The sequence below is a fragment of the Chiloscyllium plagiosum genome, unplaced genomic scaffold (assembly GCF_037043375.1).
Source record: "Chiloscyllium plagiosum isolate Xiang-an unplaced genomic scaffold, Cpla_swu_hap1 HiC_scaffold_26, whole genome shotgun sequence".
Taxonomy (NCBI): domain Eukaryota; kingdom Metazoa; phylum Chordata; class Chondrichthyes; order Orectolobiformes; family Hemiscylliidae; genus Chiloscyllium; species Chiloscyllium plagiosum.
The window spans coordinates 16,751,862-16,778,757 of record NW_028270164.1 but is presented as its reverse complement, the minus strand read 5'-3'; the positions used below and the strand labels follow the sequence as shown (position 1 = coordinate 16,778,757).

The 26,896-nt window shown below is 43.8% G+C and overlaps 2 protein-coding genes across 7 annotated transcripts in view; one reads left to right on the top strand and one right to left on the bottom strand.

Annotated features, from left to right (window-relative positions):
* LOC122563108 (uncharacterized) overlaps positions 1-18,469 on the top strand; it is a 49,004-nt gene extending 30,535 nt beyond the window's left edge. Inside the window, exons 8-12 of the mRNA XM_087973803.1 lie at positions 627-752; positions 5,556-5,678; positions 14,092-14,199; positions 15,251-15,367; positions 18,126-18,469. Coding sequence (XP_087829929.1) covers positions 627-752; positions 5,556-5,678; positions 14,092-14,199; positions 15,251-15,367; positions 18,126-18,317 — 666 coding nt within the window. The 3' untranslated portion in view covers positions 18,318-18,469. The remainder of the gene's footprint in view (positions 1-626; positions 753-5,555; positions 5,679-14,091; positions 14,200-15,250; positions 15,368-18,125) is intronic.
* A 1,293-nt stretch (positions 18,470-19,762) lies between these two features.
* Positions 19,763-26,896, bottom strand: part of LOC122563107 (prickle-like protein 1) — a 150,907-nt gene continuing 143,773 nt past the window's right edge. For 5 of the 6 annotated variants that reach the window (XM_043716542.2, XM_043716544.2, XM_087973522.1 and 2 more), the window contains exon 8: positions 19,763-22,706. In XM_043716542.2, the coding sequence (XP_043572477.2) occupies positions 21,868-22,706 (839 nt within the window). In that variant the 3' untranslated portion in view covers positions 19,763-21,867. The remainder of the gene's footprint in view (positions 22,707-26,896) is intronic. The other variant, XM_043716540.2, reaches the window with a different exon arrangement.

The window sequence follows — 26,896 nt, the reverse complement described above, 5'->3', positions numbered from 1 at the left end:
AACAGTACACCATGAGGAAGGCGGCTTACTACAGTCTCCAGGTTGTGCTGTGTGCACCCTGTCCACTGGTGACTGTGAGGACTGTTGTGAACCTCAGTTCCCAGAGCTCAGAGCAGAAATAGTCAACCACAGCTAATCCCTCCCCAAGTACATCCTGAGTCAGCTGTTTGTAATGTGGAGTTATTAGACAGGGCAGCACTGACCCCTCAACCCCAAGATGAAAGGATTAGGAAGACAGAGCTGCATTTTTATAGCACCTGTCATGACCACCTGGCATCCGAAAGCACTTTTCAGCCAGTCAAGTATTTGTTTGAAACATATCAGCCTAATTTGCAGAGAGCAAGCTCTCACAACGATATGAAAATGACCCAATTATCTCCCTTTGTGATATTGATCGAGGGATAATTAATGGCCCCTACACTGGGGATAACAGGTGCTGCTCACCTTCAACAAGAATCTGTAGCATCCACCTGACATTCTCATCTGAAAGAAGGCACTCCCCACAGTGCAGCATGCCCTCAGTCCTGTACCGAAGTGCCAGGCTTGATCGTTTTTGTGTTCCGGTTCTGAAGGGGTTCTTAAGCATGTCGCCACTCTGCAGTTCTGATTCTTTTTATCATTCTTAGAAACCGACCTGCACCATTCCGGGGAAGGCAATCCAGGGGAGCACAGGAGTAGATGAGCAAAGCCAGGATCACTGGGGCGTGAAGGCAGCACATCAAGGTGCCTCTTCAGACGATGAGCTCAGTGACGTAAGTTGGTGCCACATTCTGGAGCTCAATTCAAGTTGGTGACAGGGCGGCTCAGTGGTAAGCACTGCTGCCTCACAGTGCCAGGGACCTGGGTCCGATTCCAGCCCTCTGTGTGGAGTTTGTACATTCTCCCTGTGTCTGTGTGGGTTTCCTCCGGGTGCTCCAGTTGCCTCCCACAGAGAGCAAAGGTGTGCAGGTCAGGTGAGGTGGATTGACCATGGTAAATTGCTCCATAGTGTCTGGGGATGTGCAGGCTGGGTGGGTTAGCCATGGGAAATACAGGGTTTAGGAACAGGGTAAAGGCTGTTGTTGTTTGGGTGGGGGGTTGTGCAGGAGGGGTGAGCCTGGGTGGGATGGGCTTTGGTGGGTCAGTGTGGACTCAGTGGACCGAATGACCTGCTTCCATACTGTAGGGATTCTAAAATATAATTGCTTTGGATAAAAAATGTCTCCAGTTTTAAAACCTGGTTGGTTTGATGTAGGTATGATGTGTACACAGGGGGTTATCGGTGTCTGACTTTCATGTATCAGGACAGTCCTAAATCTGCATGAAATCTCAGCTGCTGATTGACTAATGGCTGCACTCAGCCTATTCCCTTCAGTCCCCATTTAATAAAGATGGATATTTGTGATGCTTTTTTTTTTGCTTTGGCAGTAATTAAATCATCTTCATCTCCACCGATTTACTTTGGAATGCATCATTCCACATAAATTACACAGTGCAGTAGTGTTTGGGCTGGATTTTAAAAGGTTTATTATTACAAGGTTGCATCTAAAATTGGCACCTAATTCCTTTGTGCTTCCTCCCCCCCAACCCTTTGAAAGCTGGCTAGTGTTCTTCAGACTGCAGATTGTCCATACTCCCCTGTTAGGAATGCTGTATTTCAGTGGCCCATTTTTCTTGCTGTTCCTTGCTAGCTCTTGGCTGAATGGCTGCTGAGTTTGGGGGAAGGGAAATTGACCTTCTCTGATTTATTGACCGTGTCCTTCATCCCCTCCTGACAAGAGTCATAGAGTTTTACCGAATGAAATGAGACCCTTCGGCCCACCATGTTTGTGGTGGTCAACTTACATACTCCAGTGGGTGAAAGTGAGGACTGCAGATGCTGGAGATCAAAGTTGAGAGTGTGGCACTGCAAAAGCACAGCAGGTCAGGTAGCATCCGAGGAGCAGGAGAATCGGCGTTTCAGGCAAGAGCCCTTCATAAGGAATGAGGCTGAGAGCTTGGAGGTGGAGATATAAATGGGAAGGGGGGGGTGCGTCTGGGTGTAAAGTAGCTGAGAGTACGATAGGTAGATGGGGTGAGGGTAAAGATGATAGGTTGGAGGGGAGGGTGGGAAGGAAAATGGACAGGTCATGAGGGCAGTGCCGAGTTGGAAAGTTGGAACTGGGATAAAGTGGGGGAGGGAAAATGAGGAAACTGGTGAAGTCCACATTGATGCATTGAGGGGTTGCTTCGTGCATGTGTCCCGGTGATGTTCTCTGAAGTGCTCTGCAAGTAGGCATCCTGCCCCCCAGTGTCGAGGAGAGTGCATCGGGAGCAATGGATACAGTAAATGACGTGTGGATGTGCAGGTAAAACTCTGATGGATGTGGAAGACACCTTTGGGGCCTTGGATGGAGGTGAGGGGGAAGGTGTGAGCACAGGTTTTGCAATTTCTGTAGTGGCAGGGGAAGGTGCTGGGAGGGGAGGGTGGATTGGTGGGGTGTTGGTGGGGGGGGGGGAAGGGTCGTGGACCTGACAAGAGAGTTGTGGAGGAAATGGTCTTTGCAGAAAGCAGATAGGGGTGGAGAGGGAAAGGTATCTCTGGTGGGGTCCATTTGTAGTGGCGGAAATGGCGGAGGATGATGCGATGTATAGGGAGATTGGTGGGGTGGAAGGTGAGGATGGGTGGGGTTCTGTCCTTGTTGCAGTTGGAGAGGTGGGGTTTGAGGGTGGAGGTGCGGGATGTGGATGAGATGCACTGGAGGGCATCATTGACCATGTGGGAGGGGAAATTGTAATCTTTGAAGAAGGAGGCCATCTGGAGTGTTCTGTGATAGAACTGGTCATCCTGGGTGCAGATGCGGCGGAGCTGAACCTCACTTCCTCCCACCCTGCCTCCTGTAAAAATGCTATCCCTTATTCCCATTTCCTCCACCTCCACCGTATCTGCTCCCAGAACACACCAGATGGCCTCCTTCTTCAAAGACCACACTTTCCCCTCCCTCGTGATTGATGATATCCTCCAGCGCATCTCATCCTCTCGAACCCCGCCCCTCCAACTGCAACCAGGACAGAACCCCCCGCTCCTCACCTTCCACCCCACCAACCTCCGTATACATGGACTCATCCTCCGCCATTTCCACCACCTACAAACGGACCCCATCACCAGATATATATTTCCCTCCCCCCCCCCCCCCCCCCCCCCTATCGGCTTTCCATAAAAACCATTCCCTCTGCGACTCTCTTATCAGGTCCACGACTCCCAACAACCCACCCTCTCCGCCCGGAACCTTCCCCTGCCACCACAGGAACTGCAAAACCTGTGCCCACACCTCCCCCCTCACTTCCATCCAAGGTCCCAAAGGAGCCTTCCACATCCATCAAAGTTTCACCTACACTTCCACACATGTCATTTACTGTATCCATTGCTCTCGATGCAGTATCCTCTACATTGTGGAGACAGGACACCTACTTGCAGAGTGCTTGAGAGAACATCTCCGGGCCATTCGCATCAACCAACCCTACTGCCCCTTGGCCAAAACCTTCAACTCCTCCTCCCACTTTATCAAGGACATGTAGGTCCAGGGCCTCCTCCATCGCCACACCCTAACCACCCAATGCTTGGAAGAAGAGCCTCATCTTCCACCTCGGGACCCTCCAACCCCACAGCATCAATGTGGATTTCACCAGGTTCCTCATTTCCCCTCCCCCCACTTTATCCCAGTTCCATCCTTCCAACTCGGTACCACCCTCACGATCTGTCCTACCCGTCCATCTTCCTTCCCACCTATCCACTCCACCCTGCTCTTCGACCTATCACCTTTACCTCCACCTCCATCTATCCATTGTACTCTCAGCTACCTTCCCCCCAGACCCCTCCCATTTATCTCTCCACCCACTTGGCTCTCAAGCCTCATTCCTGATGAAGAGCTTTTGCCCGAAATGTCGATTCTCAGCTCCTCGGATGCTGCTTTACTTACTCGAGTCCCATTTCCCAGCACCTAGCCTGTTGTCTTGTATGTTGTAGCACTTCAAGTCCTCATCTCAACGTGCCTTACATATCATGATAGTTCCTGCTTGTAACACCCTTTCAGACAATGACATTCCTCTGGGTAAAAAAACTCTTCCTTAAATCCCCTCGAAGCATCAAGCTCACTATTATCTTAAATCTATGACCCTAGTTGTTGACCCCTTTACTAAGGGGAAAATGTTCTTTCTATCTGCACCCTTTACCATTTTATATGCGTCAATTAGTTCCTCCTCAGCCTCTCCGCTCTCAGGAAAACAACCGCAGTCTATCTTGTCTCTTCATTGTTAAATCGGGTCCAGCCCAACAACATTCTGGTGAACTTCCTCTGCATTATTTCTAGTGCAATCCTTCTTAACGTGTAGTGATCAGAACTGTACATGGTCCTCCAGCTGTGGCTGAACTAACATCTCTCCAGCATAACCTCCTTGTATTCTGTACCTCCACCAATATAACCAAGTATCCTAGATGTCTTCTTAAACACCTTATCCACCTGTCCTGGTCTCTTCAAATAACTATGGGCATGCACACCAAGGTCCCTTTGATCCTCTGTACGTCCCACGGTTCTAACATTCAGTGTATACATCCTTGCCCTTATTACTCCTCCCAAAATGCATCACCTCACACTTTTCAGGATTAAATTCCATTTGCCACTGTTCAGCCCATCTGACCCGCCCGGCTCTATCATCCTGCAGTCTGTTTTCTTCCTCGCTATTTACTACGCCACCATGTGTTGTGTCATCTGCAAACCTACTGATACTACCTCCAACGTTCATATCTAGATCATTAATGTACCCAATGAACAGCAAGGGATCCAGCACTGACCCTGAGGTACATCACTGGACAAAGGCTTCCAGCCACAAAAACATCCTTCAGCCATCACCGTTTGACACTAATCCAATTTTAGATCTATTTGTCAAATTGTCCTGGATTCTATGAGCACTTAACTTCGTGACCAATCTCCCGTGCAAGATTTTTGTCACAAGCCTGACTGAAGCCCATGTAGACTGTATCAACTGCACTACCCTCACCCTTCCACCTAGTCACTGCCTTGAAAAATTCAATCACATTTGTTAGGTATGATCTCCACCTGACAAAACTGACTATCCTTAATGAATCCTTGCCTGTCCAACTGAAGATCAATTCAGCCCCTTCAGAATTGTTTCTGGTAGTTTCTTTACCATTTATGTCACTCACTGATCTGTAATTTCCTGGTTTATCTCTACGCCCTTCTTGCATATTGGTATCATGTTAGCTGTCCAGCAGTCCTCTGGCACCCCTCTTGTTTCCAGAGAGGATTTGAAAATTAATGTCACGGCTACAGCAATGTTCTCACTTGCTTCCCACAGCAGCCTGGGATGGATCCGGCCTTGAGGCCTTCTCAAATCCTAAGCCTGCTGACACCGCCAATATCCCCTCCCTCTCTTTGTTCAATATATCATGGTCCTCTTCCCTGATTTCTGTACCTGCATAATTCTTTTTTATTGTGATGACAGTTGAAAAGAAGCTGTTGGTTTTGTTATTCAGTACTGAGCTTGATGTGTTTTTCCTGTCTCCCCCTCCCTTTCAGGACGATATATTTCGAGAGGTACCACAACGGTACACGGACAAGACAATCAAGACGAAGGAGAAGACAAACAACAAGTTTAAAGGAGATCAGTTGTCACTGAATGCTGCTACTCCTAAAGACATTGTAAGTATAGGAAGTGAACACAAGCTGGCAGGGCCTGACTGTTCATTGTCCTTGCCAGAAACAAATGACTGAAGCAAGCGTTAGGAGCAGTTTTTGCCTGAGCATCTTTACATTTTACAAATGGTGTTTTGACTGAAGTGTCTGACATTTCTGATTTAATGTTAATCTATCCTTTCCCTCACATTAGTAACGACTGTTAAGGAGAAACCTTTTAAACAAAGTGGAGGATATTAACGCCTATGTGGTTTCCCCCCCGCCTCCATCTGAACAGAGATTGAGTAGGAGTTCCTCTGTTCAGCATGGGAGTAGAATTAGCAGAAAGCACAGGTTGCACATAATCGCTATTTAATTCATGTATCTCTCTTTCTGCCATCAGCGGTTATAAAATGTGTTGAGCAGTTCTATTAAGATGGCTATTGTATTCCCTGAGATACTCTTCATTATTTGTCATTCAAACCAAACTCCAGTGTTGTTGGCTGGGGGTGTGTAACAGCTAATATCTGTTAACTTCTGGCTGGATTTTACAACAGCATGTTAGTTTAATGCATGGCATCATTGTTAAGGTAGAGAATAAATTTGGGTGGGCACTGACTATTTTATAAGGTAATTCAGTTCTCTCCACTTTTGCATGGAGCCAGCTCAGTTGATTTCAGAGTTGTGTACGGAATTAGGCATGGTATTAAAATAGAAACAGTCGAAGGAACTCTGCAGATCTGACAGCATTGGTGGAGAAAGGGAGAGCCATACTGAACTTGAAAAGTTTACTCTGTTTCTCACTTTATGTCTTGTTTCAAATTTCCAGGATCGACAATTGGTTGCTTTTATTTCAGTAAAGTGTTGTATTTGGAGATGTTATCCTGATAATTTTGGAGGTGTGCTGTGTGTTACATAACAATATTCACTGCACTTCAAAGCTGTTTCCTTGGCTGCAAAGCACTTTGAAATGTTTGGTGACCCTGAAAAGTGCTATATAAATGTAACTAGGTTTAAATGCACTAAACTATAACAAAGAGTGACAAAAATGCACTAAACTATAACAAAGAGTGACAAAGGGTTACAGGACTCAAAATGTAGGCTCTGTTTTCTCTCCCCAAATGCTGACAGACCTGCTGGGTTTCTCTAGCAATTTCTATTTTGTTTGTTTAAGTTTAGATGCAGTTAAGTCTGATGGGTACAGAGTGTAATAGTTATGGAGGAAAAATAAACTATTAGACTTATAAAACATGCTTATTTGATGTTGAGATGTCCCAAATTCTTTGCAGTGAAATAGTTCTGAATTAGTCACTGTTATGATACAGGGCATTGCTGTCCTGAGATTTTGAATTTACAAGCAAGTTTTGAAATTGATGTAAGTACTGTTGTTAAACCAATGTTGGCAGAAGATAAATGACCAGGAAGGTTGGTGGAATGTTTTAAAATCCAGCTGGTTCGCTGGTGTCCTGCAGGAAAGGGAGCTTGGATTGACCGGGGCATTGTGGTTGACTATAATGTCCTCTGAAGTATCAGGGCAATGAGAGATGAATAATAACTTTGACCTTGACAATAATGCCACATCTGAAGAACAAAGAATGTTGTTCTGGTGTATCTGGGTGTGTGGGGCGGGATAGAGTTTATGGTGAACTTAACCTGAAGGAATAAGAGTACTCGCTGAGCTTAGTTGTTGAGATAGATTAGCAGGATAGTGAAGAGCTGATATTTTGCCCTCATTGGGCTCATTCTGATAGTGCTTAAAAATGTGTTGCTGGAAAAGCGCAGCAGGTCAGGCAGCGTCAAAGTAAACGTCGATTCTCCTGTTCCTTTGATGCTGCCTGACCTGCTGCGTTTTTCCAGTAACACATTTTTAAGCTCTGATCTCCAGCATCTGCAGTCCTCACTTTCTCCTCATTCTGATAGTGACCACTAGTGAGTTCCTATTAAAATTTGAAAAAACAAACCTGTTGCGGGATTGGTAATTCCAAAAATGTTGACGGGTGGAAGTCAATTGGGATGCGATAATTCAGATATCTAACTTTTCTTTATTTAAACCAAGTATGTATTTGGGAGAAAGTGAGGACTGCAGATGCTGAAGATCAGAGTCAAAAAGCATGTCAGGCAGCATCCGAGGAGCAGGAGAGTCGATGTTTCGAAACATCAATTGTCCTGCTCGGATGCTGGCTCACCTGTTGCGCTTTTCCAGCACCACAGTTTTCGACCCAATTATGTGTTTGGTCGAGTGATGCCATTAAACTGAGGAACAGTAATAATTATAGCTTGAAGTGCATGGGTTAGAAGAATCTATTTTCTCCCCCTGTGGCTCATTCAGCTGCAGTTTTCCCCTCCATCCTGTACCCCCTGCAAGTATACCCAGCATTCCCAACATTGAGGAAATCTGTCACATGGAATTGCAATAAGCAAGTGAGTAGAGGGGCGGCACGGTGGCTCAGTGGTTAGCTCTGCTGCCTCACAGCACCAGGGTCCCAAGGTTTGATTCCCACCTTGGGCGACTGTCCGTGTGGAGTTTGAACATTCTCCCCACATCTGCGTGGGTTTCCTCCGGGTGCTCCAGTTTCCTCCCACAATACAAAGATGTGCAGGTCAGGTGAATTGGCTATGCTAAATTGCCCATAGTTCAAAGGGAAATGGGTCTGGGTGGGTTACTCTTTGGAAGGTCTCAGTGTGGACTAGTTGGGCCGAAGGAGCCTGTTTCCACACTATCGGGGAAGCTAACCTCTGATGGCCCTCTGCTTTGGCATGTCAGCTTGCAACTCTTTTTCCAGTCATACATGGTTTACAATTGGTGCATTCAGAGGGAAGTTTGGAGTTTGCACATTCTCCCTGTGGCTGGTAGGTTTCCTCCCACAGTCCAAAGATCTGCAGTTTAGGTGGATTGGCCATGGGGAATGCAGGGTTACGGGGTTACGGTAGGGAAGCATGGATCTGGGTGGGATGGTCTTCAGAGGGTCAGTGTGGACTCAATCAACAAATGGCCTGCTTCTACACTGTAGGGATTCCCTGATTCTAAGTAAAGGAAATGTAATGCGGGGTGTATTCGCATATCTTTACTTACAGCATAAACCACTTAAACAATAATGCAACTTTACCTTAAATAAAATCACTGGCAGAGACCCTTCTCACTTGCACCTTCTGCTGCCTATTTGGACATCGCGAAGATCACGATAACACAGTAAACTCCTGTTATTTGAGGTATATCATTTTTCCCAGTTTATCGAGAGTGGCAGTTCACAAGATGCCAGTTAAAACAAAGTTTGTTGTATTTTGCATTAAAGGAATCAGAAGCAATCTACTAATTATCTGCACTTTTGATTGAATGTTTGGCAGATCAACTCTAGGTGGGGTTTTGGGGAAAGATTGATGGTGTGTTGGGCAATTTACGGATTGTTAGTCCAGAGAGTTGGATAAGTGGGATGGCTGGGGGGTGTATGGGATGGTGGTTTTCAAACATTTCTGTGTATGGCAACCACTCCCCCCATACCTTTGCCCAGTTTTGGCCCATGATCAGGGTCTCATTCTAAGTACAGTCAGGCCCCCTCTGAATCTTGTCACACTTACAGAGCTCTCCAGGCCATGAAACGCTGCCAGTTATCAAGGGAAAACTGCTGTTCTTGCAGGGTTCCTTTCCAACACATCAGGAAGGGCAGAAACATGTCACATGCACAATTTGTGAAGTCAACCCCTTAGCACCGGGTAATCCTTGGGCCAGGAACATAATGGACACTGCAAATGCCTGAAATTCTATTGTCGTTGTCTTAGTGGCCATGGGAGATGCGTTTATAGCTTTCAAAGTGCGGATGACCAGTTGCTAAAGTGTTAATTTTTGTTGATTCTCATCCCATTCGCTACTGTGTGTTTGTACCATCTGTTTAGTTTGAAATGTTTAAGAGAAATTAGTCTGGGAAGTTAAAAGAAATAGTTGGGTTTAAAGGTGCATTCCATTCCTCTGGAGGTTTGGTTCAGGGACACCTGGAGCCAAAGTGAGTCTTAAATCAGGTCCGCTGGTGTGTGATGTGAGTTCAGAACGTTTACACTTCAAACACACCCTGGATCATAAAGGTTCAGGCATAGCTCTGCACAGAGGTCTATGATGTAACTCTATAAACATTTATCAGAGCAATCCACCCTCTACTTAAAAGAGAAATCACTGTCAAAAGGTTTATAAGATGCCATATCACCTCATTAAGACCAACTTGATTTTGAGAAATATGGCCAATAGGCAAGAGTACATTCAGCCCCTCAAGGTGAAAGTGAGGACTGCAGATGCTGGAGATTAGAGTCGAGAGTGTGGTGCTGGAAAAGCACAGCAGGTCAAAAGCCCTTCATCGATTCTCCTGCTCTTCAGAAAAGACCTGCTGTGTTTTTCCAGCATCACACTCTCAATTCAGCCCCTCACGCTTGTTACTGCCATTTATTTGCATCATGGCTGGCTTGTATCTTAACTATATCCACCAACCTGAAGAAGCCTAACAAAAATATATTGATTGCAGTGCTGAAATTCTCAATTTGACTAAACGTTTTGGCCAATGTTTCAGATTTCCACTACTATTTGCAGAAGTGCCTCCTGACAATGTCTCTGAATGGCCCTATCCCCAGTTTCAGGCCATTCCCCCCTTTGATTGGTCTCTGTTGCAGAAGGAAATATATTGTATAGTGGTTGCAAACATGCGAATTTAGACCAGGAGTAGGTCACTCAGCCCTTTGAGCCTGCTGCGCCATTCAATGGGCTCTTAATCGATCTGATAACCTTTTATCCCCTTGCTTATCAAGCATCCATCTACCTCTGCCTTACAAACGTTCAAACACTGCTTTCACCACCTTTCTAGGGAGAGAATTCCAAAGGCGTGCAGCTCTGTCAGAGAAACAAATTCTCCCCATCCCTGTCTTAAGTGGGCAGCCCCTTGTTTTATTCAGTGACCCCCGGTTCTCCATTCTCCCACAACAGGATATATCATTTTCCCATCCATCCTGATCAGACCTCAGGCTCTTGTCTGTTTCAAGCAAGCCCCTTCCTACTCTTCTAAATTCTAGTCGATTCAATTCTGACTTGACAACCTTTCTTTATAAATCGAAAGTGTGGTGCTGGAAAAGCACAGCAGGTCAGGCAGCATCTGAGGATGTTGCCTGACCTGCTGTGCTTTCCCAGCACCACACTCTCGACTCTAATCTCCAGCATCTGCAGTTCTCACTTTCGCCTAACCTTTCTTTATAAGACAATCTACCCACTCCAGCCGTGAGTGTGGTAATCCTTCCAATTGGTAGCACTCCTGTCTCTGAGTGGCAAGGTCGAGGGTTAATTGAAAAGGAATCGATGCCAAACTGTTGGAGGTCCATCTTTTGAGATGCTAAACTGAGGTTCTGTCAAAGACTATCAACAATCCCACAGCACTGGTCAAAGAAGTGTCGATCAGTTTTCCAAAAATATTCGTCAATGTTTATCCCTCAATCTTGGAAGGGAAAGCAGATGCTGTCATCGTTGAGTTGCTGCACACAAAGTTGGCTGATGCGTTGCCCTCATTCCAACTGTATCTACCCTCCAAAAGCTCTTTGCAATGTCCTGAAGCTGTGAAAGATTTGGTTTCCTTGGTTCCCTTTGTCCTAGATGGTCATCTCCCAGTGTGTGGCTGCCTCTGTTTTCCAACGTCAAAGTTCTGCTCAATCCTCCATGTGTTACAAAGTGGGTTGTGAAGAGAGTTGATAGGTTGTAATTTGACACATGCTTTCTGCTGATCTTCCTAACGCACTGAGGTTGTGTTGTCCTGCTCCATGGCCAACTTCTCCATTGCTTTGCAGATTTGGCATTCTCTCCTCAGCATCCATTGTTCTCGATATTTCAATAAAGTGAATGATATCATTAGCGAAATGACATTAATGCCAGAAATATAGCACCCTTGTATCCTATCACACTTATTGATTTAGTATAGAGTCATACAGCAGAGTCCAACTCATTCACACCGACCAGTGTCTCAAACCAAATTAGTCCCATTTCCCTGCATTTGGCCCATATCCCTTTGAACTTTTCCTATTCATTTATCTATTCAAATGTTGTAATTGTACCTGCGCATCTATCACTTTCTCTGATGTTCATTTCACTGTATAGATTCACAATTCTACCATTCCAAGGAAAACTGATCCTTGGAGATTATAAAGAACAGCAGGGAGGGAACAAATCTGAGAAATCTTTAATTGGATGTAGGTTTGCTTACTGAACTGGAAGCTACCAGAACCTCAACCTGAGTTACAAATCTTCTCAAAACTTGCTAAATCTTTAATTGCTTGAGTTAAATTTTCACTTTACATGGCCAGATTCTATTATTAGTAAAATCTTACTCATAAAATTTAAGATCTTTAGGGTTGAGAATTTAATATATTTAATATATTTTAAAAACCACTATCTAAACTTTAAAGTAAAGATATAAGCATTTCCTGGAACCTAATGGATAAACAGAATGAGTCACCTGTTCTTGAGACACAGAGCTTAGGAGTGCCCCAGTTTAGATCCACCAGGTGTCAGCTCCATGGAAGCACTCTTGCCTCGGAATCAGCACGTTGTGGTATTGAATCTCATTCCGGACATTTGAGCGTGAATTGTACCACTGATACCCCAAGTGCTGTCTAGTCTCGGGCACTGTGCTTTGAATGAGGCGCTGAATTATGACCCTGCCTGGGTCATCTGATAGTCGTAAAAAATCCCTTGGGTATCCTTTTGAATCAGAGCGCCAGAATTCTCTCCGATGTCCTGAGAGAGCAGGACAGGCCCAATGTTTATCCATTCATCAACAGTCAAAGAACAGTACAGCACAGGAACACCAAGATCTGCACATGATGCCTTTCCAATCGAAAACCTTTTCCCTCTATGTGGTCTGTAGGCCTCTGTTCTCTGCCTATTCATGTATCTGTCAAGATGCCTCAAAACGTTGTTGTACTATCTGCCTCCACCATATCTTCTGGCAGCACATTCCAGGCACTTACCACCCTCGTGCAAAAAACATGCCTCACATATCTCCCTTAAACTTGCCCCCTTTTACCTTCAACCTACATCCCCTAGTTATTGACATTTCTACTCTGTCAAAAAATTCTCCAACTATCCATGCCTCTCAAATTTGAAAACTTTTATCAGATTGCTCCCTCATCATTTGACATTCAAGTGAAAACAAGCTAGGTTTGTCCACTCTGCTCAAAGCTAATACTGTCCAAACAAGGCAACATCCTGGTAAACCTTTTCTGTACCCTGTCTAAAGCCTTCACATGTGGTGAGGCGACCAGAACTGTACACAATGCAGTCACTATCACATTGCTGCTTGTGGGAGCTTGCTGTGCACAAATTGACTACCATGTTTCCTGACTTGTGACATTAGCTTCAGAAGAAAAGCCATTTGGTTGACTCTAAACTGCCTTCTGAGCAATTAGGGATGGGCAATAAATGCTGGCCTAGCCAGTAACACCCTCATCCCATGAATGAATTTTTAAAAATCCTTTGCAGTTGTGGAAGTTAATACACAAAAGCAGGTTCTTTTGCCTGATTCATCTCTGATCAGGGGATGTCTACCAAGTGTTTGGAGCATGGGTCTGATGCTTTAGTTGAACATGATGTCCCTGAGCTAGTGGAGGAAATAGAAAAACTAATTAGGAACTGGAGCAGGCCTTTGAATCAGATAGCCTGCTCCATCTGTCAGTAAGATCCCGTGGGATCTTACCTTGGCTACACCTTCCAATGTTGTCTCATATCCATTGATTCCATTCATCACAAGGAACGTACCAATCCTGACCTGAATATGACCAACAGCTGAGCATGGGATATACGATGTTAAAGGTTCCCTCACGTTTTGGTGAAGAGTGAAACCTGAGGAGCACTCTGCTCACCTGGTTGCTATGCAGTGGTCTTGGTTACAGGCAAGTCAGTTAGCTCAGCTGGCTTGACAGCTGCTTTGTAATGTAGGGTAATGCTAACAGTTTGGGTTCAATTCCTAGACCAGCTGAGGTTACCATGAAGGACTCTCCTTCTCAACCTCTCCCCTTGCCTGAGGTGGGGTGATCCTCCGGTTAAAATACCACCCCCCCCCCTCCCCTAGCTGTCTCTCTGTCTGATGAACGAGGAGTCCTATGGTCTGGTCCCACTATTGTGACTTTATCTTTTTAGTGAACCCTGCCAGAAAATTCCACCTGTTTAGATCTTGTGAGAATGGGACCAGACTTTGATGCAACTTGTTCACGTTCCCACCTGGCAGTGACCACTTGGGAGAGGGTGAGTGGAGCTGAGCAGATGAGACGAGGCGTGGTCTGAATCACAATTTTCACCAAAAGTGAGGTGACTGAAAGGGGGCGAAATCCACTCTTTGTGAATCATGTTTGTTTGGGAATGGAATCTGATGCTATTTTGTTCTCTTCCCTTCCTCTCTCTCCCCCCCAGCAACGCCACCAGAAGAAACATTCTTGTAAGAATGTTGTACCTACCAAAGAGGGCAGCCAGCACACTACCAGAGATCTTAAATCTCACAGCACCTCGGCAACTGGCTGCAAAGTTAGTAAGGTAGGTCATTCAAAATGAATTTTACGTACTGTAAATGAATTGTCATTTCTTTGGAATTATATAAACTAGATTATGAATATTGCCACATCAGAAGAGTTTCTCTTCTTCCATTTTCTTTCCTGATCTTATCTTTCCTCCAAAGATACTCAGTGAGTTCCACAGCCATTTGGTATATTCTCCGAGTGTGATTTTTAAAATTAATCCGTGGGATGTAGGTGTTGCTGGCTAGGCCAGCATTAATTACCTATTTCCCTATGTGGTGAGAAACCGTCTCCTTGAACAGCTGCAGTGCATGTGTTGTAGGTACTCCCACAGTGCAGTTGGAAAATGTTTCCTGGATTTCGATAGAGGATTATCCCTTGAAATTGACGTCAGGGTCGACCAAGGAGCATTGGCCAGAGAGTTGGGACCGCAGTGTTTCAGCTTGATCTCTGATCTATGTTTCAGTTCAGTGAGGCTGCACTTTGGAACTCACTGAGTTAGTCCCACACTGATAGCTGGCTCAGACCTTGCTTTTGCAATTTGTGACCCACACTGAAAGGCCAGATTGTGAAGAGATTGTTGGCCAGCCCTGGGCCTATGCTATGAACCCACGTTGGGCTCAATACCCAGCACTGTTTTATCCTTTGGACATGAATTAAATGAGTTGTACCTTTGAATGTTAAGGGAGAGTAACATTCCACAGTGACTTTGTGCACCGCTTGATATATTGTTGCAGGGACTGGATTCAGATATTCTCAAATGCTAGCTGCAGAAACAGAGCCACATTGCCTCATATTGCTCTATGTTGGATCCCGCTTTTTTTCCTTCTTCACCCTCCTTCTCTGTCCCCTGTGCTCTTTCTCCTTCTCTCCGCACAGAGGTAGATGTGCTTATGGCCAGTTGACTTCATGTGGATTTAATATTAATAACCACAGTGTAGCTTCCTCCACTGATTCTCCATCTGTTACATCAAAGCCTCGTATTAAAAAGATGGGTCTGGCAGATTGTTTCCCGTTATGAGCTTTAGGAGAATATGGGGTAATCAGATGTAATATTTTTAAATTTGCAGGCTGGCAAGGAGGTCTCCAGATCAGATACCACCACAGAAAAGGGTCGGCCAAAGAACGAGACCCATAAAGACCCTCGCTCTGCTTTAATTTTGGCAAAAAGGGACAAATTGATGAAGGTATATATGTATATAATATATATATTATAAATATATATAAAATCTATTCTGTTTTGCTCCATCCTAACCTCCCAAACCCATTATAGTACAGTGTCACCTGGAAATGTGCTTGAGTTATTAAAATAATGGAGATATGATCGCAAATAAATCACCTGCCCAGAGAGAATAAATGGTCTTCTTTAAAAATCAGTTCACAGGACCTGCATCTTCTTGAACACAGTTGCAGTTTGATTGGGGTAGCTCCACCCGTAGTGCAGTTAGGAACAGAGTTCCTGGCTTTCTGTCCTAGTGACAGTGGAGGAACAATGATCTATTCCAAGTTAGAATGACATGTCGCTTGGAGGAGAACATCTGGCTGGTGGTGTTCCCTTTGTGCTTCTGGATGTGTGGGTTTGGAAAGTGCTGTGAGAGGAGCCTTGATGAGTTGCCGCAATGCATCTTGTAGATGGAACACAATGTTGCCACTGTGTGCCAATGGTGGAGGGTGTGAACATTGAAGGTAATCGATGGGATACTAATCAAGCAGGTTGCCTTGTCTTGGGTCATGTCGCTGAGTTTTGTTGGAGCTCAATTCATTTAGTCAAGTGAAAAGTATTCCACCACACACCTGACTTGTGCTTTGTAGGTGGTGAGATAATATGGGGTACATGGTTAGCTTGAGTGTGCATGGGCACCAAGAAAGGTTTGTCTGTCATATCTCTGTTTTAAAAACCCTGTTCCACTCGCTATTGCCTCCCTTTTGATGAGTGGCCATATGACATATAGGTTTAAATTGACTAACTTTCACAGATCACAGCAGAGTTTGTGTCCAGTCCAAGTGAATGATGATTCTTGCTTATGTCATTAAGAACGGTTTGTGGAATGGGTTTGAGCCATTTCAATCCAGGATTCAGATCCATTGAACTGCTGTAGCAAATGGAAATTAACTGCAGCAGAGAATTCTGCTTTGAAGTTGTTTGTGGCTTATTGGTGGATTGAGTAGAGGAAAAGGAAATTTGCATCTTAGTTGTCGATTGACAGAGCTGAGAGGGTTGCCTGTACTAAAATCTCAAGTACAAACTTTCACTACATTTAAAACTTATGAAGGCCTACTTGTATGGTTTCTGTGAGATGGGTCCACCTAATTGTACAAGAGGATAAAACGTGGAAGGGGCGAGAGACACTGGACTTATTGTTGCATTGTTTGATGCCAAATTACACTAACAGTCTCCACTCAAAACAAAAAGTCAAAATTCTACAGATGCTGGAAATCTGAAATAAGGACAGAAAATAAGCTGGAAAACCACAGCAGGTAACGCAGCATTTGTGGGAAAATCCCAGTTAAATATTCCAGGTCAATGACCTTGTATTGGAACTGTTCTGATTGATCCGAAACGCTAAATTTGTTTCTGTCCTCAGATGCTGAACAGACACTTGCTTTACTTTTCCAGAAGTTTTGATTGTTGTACCAAGAAATCCTTTATTCACTAGAAAACCTGGTGGCTGAATACCACAGCGACGGGCTGAAATCACTTCCAGATCTTACCATTCCACCATCCTTAGCAGCCTGTTCGTCAGTGGCATTTGCTCTTAGGTTTACCGTTACCGGTTTGAAAACAAATCCCTCCTCTGTGTATAAAGTGGTGATCCAGATTCACTTTTGTATGCCATGGAATGATCATGTAGGTCTGGAGACAGTTCATTTGCAATTACCTCATTATTGCCCACCTCACATTGAGGTTTACTGGCCAACATGATGCTGGAAATGAATCAACAAAGGGGCCTCTTTGGTCACAACTAGTTTGCTGTCCATAGATGTGCAGTGATTAAGTATCTCACCCTCTAATATACCAGACTTCAGTTGGGAAATTTCAGATCATGCTATACAATCGGTTCTGTGAATGGGCTTTAATGCGATTTAAGAATTTAGACTGTTATTTGTAGAATGCAGTCTTTCCGTGCTTGTATTGGCTATAACACGATTTCAGCCCCATCAGTTTAAATGTTGCAGCTATTACACGGTTTTCTTATAAAGTGAGATTGCACAAGAACAGAACAATCACATTATATCAGAATCAACAGTAATGTGTTTGCGAAAATCATTTGGAATACTCTGGACTAAGAAATAGTTGGGATTCTATCGTTGGTGTTTGTTAAAAAGATGGTTCGTGTGAAGAACAAAGGTTAGAATTTACTGTTGTTGTCCAGATCTGTTTGCTTTGACTGGAGTGACTGTAATCAAGAGCAATAGTTACCCTTGCCTCAGTCAGGGCAGGTCAGTTTCTCTTTACTCTTTGACATGATGTGGCTGTCACAGAAAAGGCCAGAATTTGTTACCCACTGTTGAATCATGTGGCTTGTTTGGCCATTTCAGAGAGCAGTTATGTAACAACCACATTGATGTGGGTCTGGAATCATGTATAGGTCACACCAGGTAAAGACAGCAGATTAAGGGCACTAATAAACCAGCTGGGTTTTTTATGACAGTCAACGATGGTTTATTGGTCACCCTTACTGAGATTAGCTTTCAATATGCGTGCGACCAGCTGCAATGATGGGATGAGGACACATGATTCCAGAGAATCGACTGGGTCCCTGCATTGCAGATCCAGTGACATTGCCACCACCTTACAGTGTTCATGTTATTACCTTCCTATTATTCACCCTGTTGAGATCAGATAACCTGGCAAGCAATATTTGTAATTATGCAGCTTAACCAGTGTTAACACAGGATCCTGGAACTGCTCAATGCTTGACTTGGTGTTCTTTTTGACTGCAGGCATACAGATTGGACTGTGAGACCTTTGCCATGGTGGCAAAACAACTGGTCAACCAAGATCCTACAATCGAGAAGCAGGTCCAGTTAGCGCTCAGGAAGAGTCTGCAGCTGGTTGGTGAACGCTGTCTGGAAGAACTGAAGAGAAGTATTGCAAAGTACGACGCTGCAAATTCAGTGAAGAATCCAAAATGAGTGTTACTTTAAAGCCATGTTTTGGAGTGGAAACATTATACCTTTCATTAGATTTCTCCTGGCACTTTCCACTGCCAATATTTATTCTCCTTCATTTTTGTTCTGGGTGAGGGAGGGAAGAGAGATTTGGTCGTATAACACCTCCAGAGACAAGTGGCAATTTCTCAGGAGGGGGAGGTTACTGACTGCTAGCATTCTGAGAAGGAGATGCCTAAGGGACATGCATGTACTTGACAGCTTAGTATAAGTCTGCATTATACCAATGAATTTCTCCTCCCATTGGATCTCCAGTTTGATAATTCCTTTGGTCTCTGGTATTTCATATCCCATCCCCCCCCCCCCCCACCCCCTCCAGGAAGCCATCTGGCTGTTTCTCCTTAGAGGTCATTATAACAGAGCCTGATACTGCCCTTGCCCGACATCACCACAGATTGCGAGCAAGTAAAAGCTGCAAACGGTATTCTCTTTAATTTCTTTTTGTTGTTGTATGTGGTTGGTTAATTTCAACACATGGTCGTCTTAAATGTTCTTGCGGGGGGGGGGGGGGGGGGTCACGCATGAGCCTTTTCTTGTAAGGGACAATTCGTGCATGACCCTGTGGGGGAGTCTGTATCCACGGCCGCCCTAGAAAGAGCATTGCCTGCAAACCTTTCGTTCACTGATCCTAACACAGGGGCGCAGCCATCATTTTGCAGCTCCTCCGTTCCTGTCCCACCAAAGATGTGACTGCACAGCAACCAGGGCTGAAAGTCTGGAGCATCTTTGTTCCATATTATTCAGGAATTCATTAAGTAAATTAAATGTTGGGGAAAGGTTTTGTACGTTTTAGATGCAGCCATTAATGGGGCTGTTGGAAACTTGTAAATGGCAAATCATAGCAGAGGCAGGAGTAAGATCTCCTTGGCTGTCAATTTGAAAGCATTATGATGAAAAGAAATAGACGTTATGATGACTGATGTCTCAGTTGTCTTTCTTTTTACAAAAGGCAACATTTCCATTGTTCAGTTTGTATATTTTTTTAAAAATAGTTTGCAAAAAAAAACTAGCACATAGCTAGGCTCCAAACAACAGGACAGAATGCTTGTGATCCTTGGACAAATGTAAACTACAGTTCGAGGAATGATTCCTGCCCATGGTTAGTTTGAAATGTTCGCATTTTCCAGTGAGTCTTTGGACAGAAACAAAGGTTTTAAACTCATCGCTGCCATTATTATTGTTGCAAAAGAATAAAGCTATGTTTTTGAACACTGTGTGTCTGTTAAATTATCATCAAACTATTTATGTGCGTTCTTCCCCTTTCTACCCCCCTCCCCCCCATCCAACTTTTTTTTCCCCCCTGCTTTTGTTGCAGTGGGCCACAGACCATCTGTTTGGCCCTCCCTTTGGTTTATAATTCATTATTCAGCAATCGCGAATGAATGTCTTCCCAACTCCAACCACAGAGAGCATTTTCTTTTCTAAAGTATTATCCACAATAATAAGTGTGATGCAAAACTGTGGAGACTCTAATTGTTCTCAACTGGTTCAAAAATGCACAGCATTGGTACCACAATGAGACGGAAATTTCACCCGTCCCGCCTAGATTTATGCTTCAGTTTAACGACGTGGTTTCCAAGCAATGTGTTGTCTCCAGCTGTATGGTTGTTATTTTCGTATGACTTCCTACCTTTACCCCCATCTTGTTACACTTCTCCTCCAAATGAGTTGTTCTCCCACTTCCTGAAGGCACCATTTGATGTGTAACCCCACAACTGCCCCATGGCTATCAACAATGAGGGATTTTCCTTCTCAGCCTTTTGTACTCTTCTCACGATTGCTCCAGGAACTTGACCACTCGCAGAATAAGCCGTTATCAGAGCCCAAACTAACGCGGTCCCTTTTGATGCTTTGCAGCAATCTTTTTGCAACAATTTTATTGTCATTCTGACATCAGGTTACAACAAATTCTTACAGTTTCTTCTGTAATTAAGTATGTGACACTTGAAATATTAAAACTTTCTATTCAGCTTATACGTGCAGCTAATGAGCATAAATAACATCCATAGTAATTAAATATGCATATGCTGTTTAGAACATGTGAATATAAAATGATTTTTATAAGTAAATCTGTAAAGTATGATACTTTTATTTACAGAGTTTTCAGCACTGTCATCTTCAGGATAGATGCAGATCCAACAATGATGGTTTGTTATGATATGAGCACATGGCTCAGAGGCTGTACACATTTACAGCCACTCCTTGGATGATATTAAAGGAGCAGATCTCCCATGCTCACTGCGGAGTTGGGCTCACAGATCTGAAGCAGTTTTATTTGTTTTAAATGGTGCAGCTTCTGGAATGACTGTTTACCTGAAGAAAGGTGTCATTTGGATAAAATCAGGATCAATGAACAGAAACTCCTGGAGACACTTAGCATTCGCAGAGAGAGTTTGACCTGATGTGAAATTTGAAATTTATCCTCTTTCCTCATTTGTTTCTTGATACTTCAGATTTCCAGCATCTGCAGAGTTTTGCTTCAACTAATACATTAATACCCTGGTACATCACCTTGGCAGGCAATGCTGGCAAGCTGTTGGACTGTTGCGGGCCACCACAAATGAACAAATGACGGCACAGTGGGTCAGTGGTTAGCACTGCTGCTTCACAGTACCAGGGTCACAGGTTTGATTCCAGCCTTGGGCAACTGTCTGAGTGGAACTTGCATGTTCTCCCCTGTGGGTTTCCTCCCACAGTCCAAAGATGTGCAGGTCAGGTGAATTAGCCAATCAAAATTGCCCATAGTATTAGGTACATTAGTCAGAGGGAAATGAGTCTGGGTGGATTACTCTTCAGAGGGTCGGTGTGGTCTGGTTGGGCTGAAGGGCCTGTTTCCACACTTTAGGGAATCTAATCTAAGATGAACCTGGTATCCTTGCCCAAAGAGTAACAGTAAGGCTGATTACATAGGCAACGTGGCCTTAACTGAGTTTTAATGGACCGGATGTAGATGGAGAATACTGCCTTCTAAAGATGATGGAAAATGATTTTGTAATTAAGTCAAAGAGTTGATTAATGGGATTGAAGAACCAATGATGGGGTTAAAATTAGCGTCCAGAGCAGGGAGTCCCAGATTCAATTCCTCCTGCACTGATTTAGCTGTTTCCGGTTTGGATGGTAGTCCAATAGTATCATTATTGCTGGCTGTGCAGGACCAAGATGCAGTGCATCAGCCAACATTCTGTTTCTATCTTCTGTGTTTAATGCTACACTCTATATGTGTGTATGTTCACTGTCATGATCTCATGATCAGAAGAGTATGCTAAAGTCATTGTCCAGACTTACACACTGACCGGTTGAGCATGGTTCCCTATTGGCAATGGGAATCTAGTCCAGCAATGGAATTTTACCCAGTATACACAGGGGCGGGGTAGGGAGAAATTGCCATCAAAACAAAGCTTCCTTAAGTCACCAGGAGAAACAATCTCTTCAAATCCATCTTCCATTCTGGAATGTCTAATTCAGTGTGGGTTTAAATACACAGACTTGTTTTGGATGACTTTGAAGAGGTTGCCTATGAAACAGTGCAGTTTTTGTTCTTGTGCTCTCTCTTCCTCTGCGACTTGGCACTCTGTGCCAGCCTGATGTCAGGCACAACATTTGATTGACAAGGCTCCTGCCGCAAACGGCAACCATTGCTCGTTTTGGGCTGTGGGATTGGCTGTCCAAGAAAATAGCCCTCCTCTTCGGAATCGGAGGAAGAGGAGGAGCACGTGGAGCAGCAGCCATCATCATCTTCACAGCACAAGCCAAGGAAATTATTCAAGGCGATGTTCTGAATACCATTATCTCCTTCCCTATAAAAGGCTTGTTGGTTTTGAGAAATCTTAGCTTGGGGCTTCTGGCATATGGCTGTCTGTACGAGCTGGTTGTAATGCTCCAAGAAAGTATTGTTATTCGCACTCTCCAGGGATCTCTCGGTGATCGTGTGAAGAGCCTCATCTGAACACGATCTCTGAACTCTTCTGGATTGATGATGGTGGCTCCGGTGGTTGCCTTTATGCCTGTAAACCTTCCTTCGTGTTTGCTCACTCATGGGTGTCTGGTGACACCTGGACCTTGCCTTGGGCTTCAGAAATGCGGTATCACAAAATGTGATTTGCTGGGGTCTGATTTGGGCTGCAGTTCTCCTCACTGGAGACACGGACTCTTGCTTCCACTTTGACTTTTGTACCATGCCCTCTGGTTGCTGGGAGTTCAAAGAATGGAGGGAGTCGCTGCTTCTTTTATGAGGGAAAGATTTAAGAATTCCAAAGTTGCTCTGCATTTCAAATTCCTTTTCTGCCTTGTTGTTGTATTCTTGGTCAGGCCTGAGTGGTTTTTGCCACTTGTACTTGTCTTCATTGGAAGCCCCTTGAGGAAGAAATTCAAGTCATTAGGTCATTAAAACAAAGTCTCCTATTTCAGTTTACAGATTACTAAGAGAAAGTGGTGCATTTGTATACCATTTAATAAAAGGTGGTGGTGTAGTGGTGATGCCATTGGGTTAATAGAACACTGGGTTAACGTTCTGGGGACCTGAGTTCAAATCCCACCCTGGCAGATGGTGAAATTTGAATTCAGTAAACATCTGGATAAACAGCTGGTTGATTGGTGATCATGTAAATGCTGTTGATTGTCATAAAAGCCCATCTGTTTCTCTGGTGCCCTTTGGTGAAGGAAATCTGCTATCTTTATCTAGCCTAGCCTACATGTGACTCTGGACACAGTAATGTGGTTGACTCATAACTGCCTCATAAATTCTGGTCTAGCCAGTGATACTCACATCCCATGAATAAATATTTTTTAAAAAGACAGCATTCTGAAATGGAGGGAAAGGCACATGTAGAAAGTACTTTCATCCAGGCTGTTTATATGCAGTTGAAGGATTGATACTACGAGCCTAAGATTGGGGTGAGAATTATCTTGGGAGGATAAGGAACATTCCAATATGGAAACGGTTAGTACACTCAGCTCAATGTTCTGAAAGAATAGGATTTCAACATGCACAATTATTTGCAATCTGTACTTTTAAAACTTGCTAACTACATGCATTTTGGATAAACTCAGCATTAAAGTTTCAACAAAGGATCTAAATCCATTGGAGATGGTTCAGAGGAGGCTTACTAGATTGATATCTGGAATGAGTGGATTGTCCCATGAGTTTGAGCTTGATTTATTGTTGTCACATGTACCGAGATACAGTGCAAAGTTGTTTTGTGTGCTGTACAGGCAGATTGTACCATACAAAGTGCATTAGGGTAACAGCACAGAGTACAGAACATAGTGTTGCAGCTGCAGAAAAGGTGCAAAGAAACAGATCAGAATTAACATTTGAGAAGTCTGTTCAAAACTCTAATACGAGCAGGGAAGAAACTGTTCTTGAATAATAAAACATGTATTATTCACACGTGTTCATGACTCGCTGTAGTTTCTTGTGGTCTTGGTAAAAAAAAAGGACAGACTGGGTTTGTTTTCAGTAGAATTTAGAAGAGTGAGTGAGGGGTGATCCTGAATGGTTTTGACAATGTGGGTTTAGAAAGGATGTTTACTTCTGTGGGTGAGTCCAAAACTAGGGATCACTGTTTTAAAATTAGCAGTCGTCCTTTTAGGATAGAGATGAGGGGAATATTTTTCTGTCAGATGGATGTGTCATTAGTTGCTATTTAATTCAGATTTTTCAGCTCCGTCTTGGGGAATCGGTTTATGACTTCAGTTAGTGTTGTGTGCCTCTATGTCGGATTTTCAGACAAAGGTAAAGCTGGCTAGTGAATAGAGAAATGTAGTAGCAGAGTCCAAAGAACAAAAACCTTTAAAAGCAGTTTTCATTTATCATTGGGCTCCATTGACAATTGACCAACAATTAACAGCTCTTAAGAGTTTAAAACTTTATCATTACTGATTTGTGATTTGTGGAAGAGGAACAAAAATGCAACTGAGATAAACACCTTTCAACAATAGGGACCTATTCCTGCCGAGATGGTACGGTGGCTCAGTGGTTAGCACTGTGGCCTCACAGTGCCAGGGACCAGGTTTGATTTCAGCCTCAGGCGATTGGAGTTTGCACATTCTCTGTGTGGGTTTCCTCCGGGTGCTCCGGTTTCCTCCCACAGTCCAAAGATGTGCAGGTTAGGTGAATTAGGCAAAAGTGAGGACTGCCGATGCTGGAAACCAGAGTTTACATCAGAGTGGTGCTAGAAAAGCGCAGCAGGTCGGGCAGCATCCGAGGAGCAGGAAAATCGACGTTCCGGGCAAAAGCCCTTCATCAGGAATAGAGGCAGGAAGCCTCCAGGGTGGAGACATAAATGGGGATGGGGCTGGGGAGAAGGTAGCAAAGAGTACAATAGGTGAATGGGGGTGGGGATGGAGGTGATATGTCAGAGAGAAGGGTGGAGTAGATAGGTGGGAAGGGAGATTGGCAAGTAGGACAGGTCATGAGGACAGTGCTAAGCTGGAAGGTTGGAACTGAGTTAAGGTGGGTGGAGGGGTTAGGTGAATTCTAAATTGCCCATAGTATAGGTTATTAGTCAGGGGTAAATATCAGGTAAGGGAATGGGTCTGGGTGGACTTGTTGGGCTGAACGGCCTGTTTCCACACTGGTAGGAGTTCTAATTCTAATTCAAACATATGAAGTAGAAGCAGGAAAAGGTCATTTAAGCCCTCAAATCCACTCCACCATTTGGCAAGCTCATGGCCGATCTGATTGTGTTTCAAATTCCATATTCGCATCAAATACACCCACTCAACCTGATTATCTTATCTAAACAAAAATCTATCTACTTCCACCTTTAAGATATTCAATAACCCCAACTCCACGGCTTTCATCTGAAGTAGAGAGTTCCCAAGTTCACCTTCAGAGAAAAAAATCTCTTTATCTCTAGCTTGAAAGTGCGACCCTTAATTTTTAAATAGTGCTCACTTTTTCTGGACCCAATCACAAGAGGAAATGTGGTGACCTTGGCAACAGCTTCTAGGACCTTAAATATTTCAGTCAAGCCACCCCTTGTTCTAACCTCCCCCTAAACCCAGCCTAGCCAACCTTTCCTCATAAACCAACCCACTCATTCCAGGTATTGATCTAGTAAACCTCCTCTGAGCCACTTCCAACACATTAACATCCTTCCACATAAATGAATGGCATTGATCATTATAAACAAGCAGGAAAGCAAATTCTGATCATTATAAGGAACTGATTGCTACAAAGGTTACAACCACAATATACCACACTTGTGAATTGGTTTGATGTCAGATTTAATTTTGTTTAAAATAAAAACTAAAATATGGAAAAGATTTGGATAACCTAAAAAAAACTTACATTTGTATAGCACTCTTTGCAACCAGTTAGTTACTTTTTGAAGTGTTGTGATGGCGTGGGCAAATACAGATAATCTGAACTATCCATGGAGATACTCTCAAAATGTTCCCATAATTTTCATGAAAGATTGGCACCATGCTCAGACAAACCATGTGAATTTCTGATGATTGTTAGCAAGTTATAAGAATCCCCGAGAAATGTACCACCAGATCCATTTCATAAACATCAAGCGGTGAGTATAGTACCTGGGATCTGTTATGCTCATCCAAGGATACCATAAGACCATAAGATATGGGGGCAAAATTAAGCCATTTGGCCCATTGAGTTTGCTTCACCATTTGAACATGGTTGATATGTTTCTTAACCTGATTTTCCTGCATTTGTCCTGTAACTCTTAATCCCCTTACTAATCAAGAGCCTATCTCTGTATTTAATACACTCAATGAATTTGCCTTCTTGTGGCAATGGGTTCCATAGATTATCTGACCATTTGGATCGTAGTTTACTATCTCATCTGATAGTACTCATAGTGCAAATTAACTCCTTATGACAATTAATTGCCATAATGTTTTACAGTATACTGGATACGTTGAGGGCATGAAAGGCACTGTGTAATTGGAAGATCTTTCCCCTTTCACATCCTTATGAATGTTTTTCAGAAGGTGATTGTCCACAGGAGTTCAATCTTGTATGATTTATTATCTTGTTATTTTGGAGCTAGGAGGTGGAATATTCTTTGGATCCACACAAAGGGAGGTAATGGATCCTGGTTTGCAACTTAATAACTGGTGTGCTCGACCAGAGGAATGCCTTTTCTCTTTATCCTCTATATCATAATTATTCTGCTCTTTCATTTATACATTACTCTTCCTTCCAAAATTTGGATTTAGATCAAATTTGGAATAACAAATAAGCTCAGTAAGCAATGGTTTATAGAGTCTTAGAAATGTACAGTCTTGGAATCAGACCAGATATCCCAACCAAATCTAGTCCCATTTGCCAGCACCATGCCCATATCCCGCTCAACCCTCCCTGTTCATATACCCACCCAGATGCCTTTTAAATGTTGTATTTGTACCAGCCCCCTTTGGCAACCTATTCCATACTCACTGCCCCCACCGCCCCCCCCCCCCCCCCCCCCCCACCACACCCTTTGTGTGAAAAAGTTGTCCCTTAGTTTCCTTTTCAATCTTTCCCCTCTCACTGCATGCCTATGTCCTCTAGTTAATCAGGGGGTTTAATGAGAATG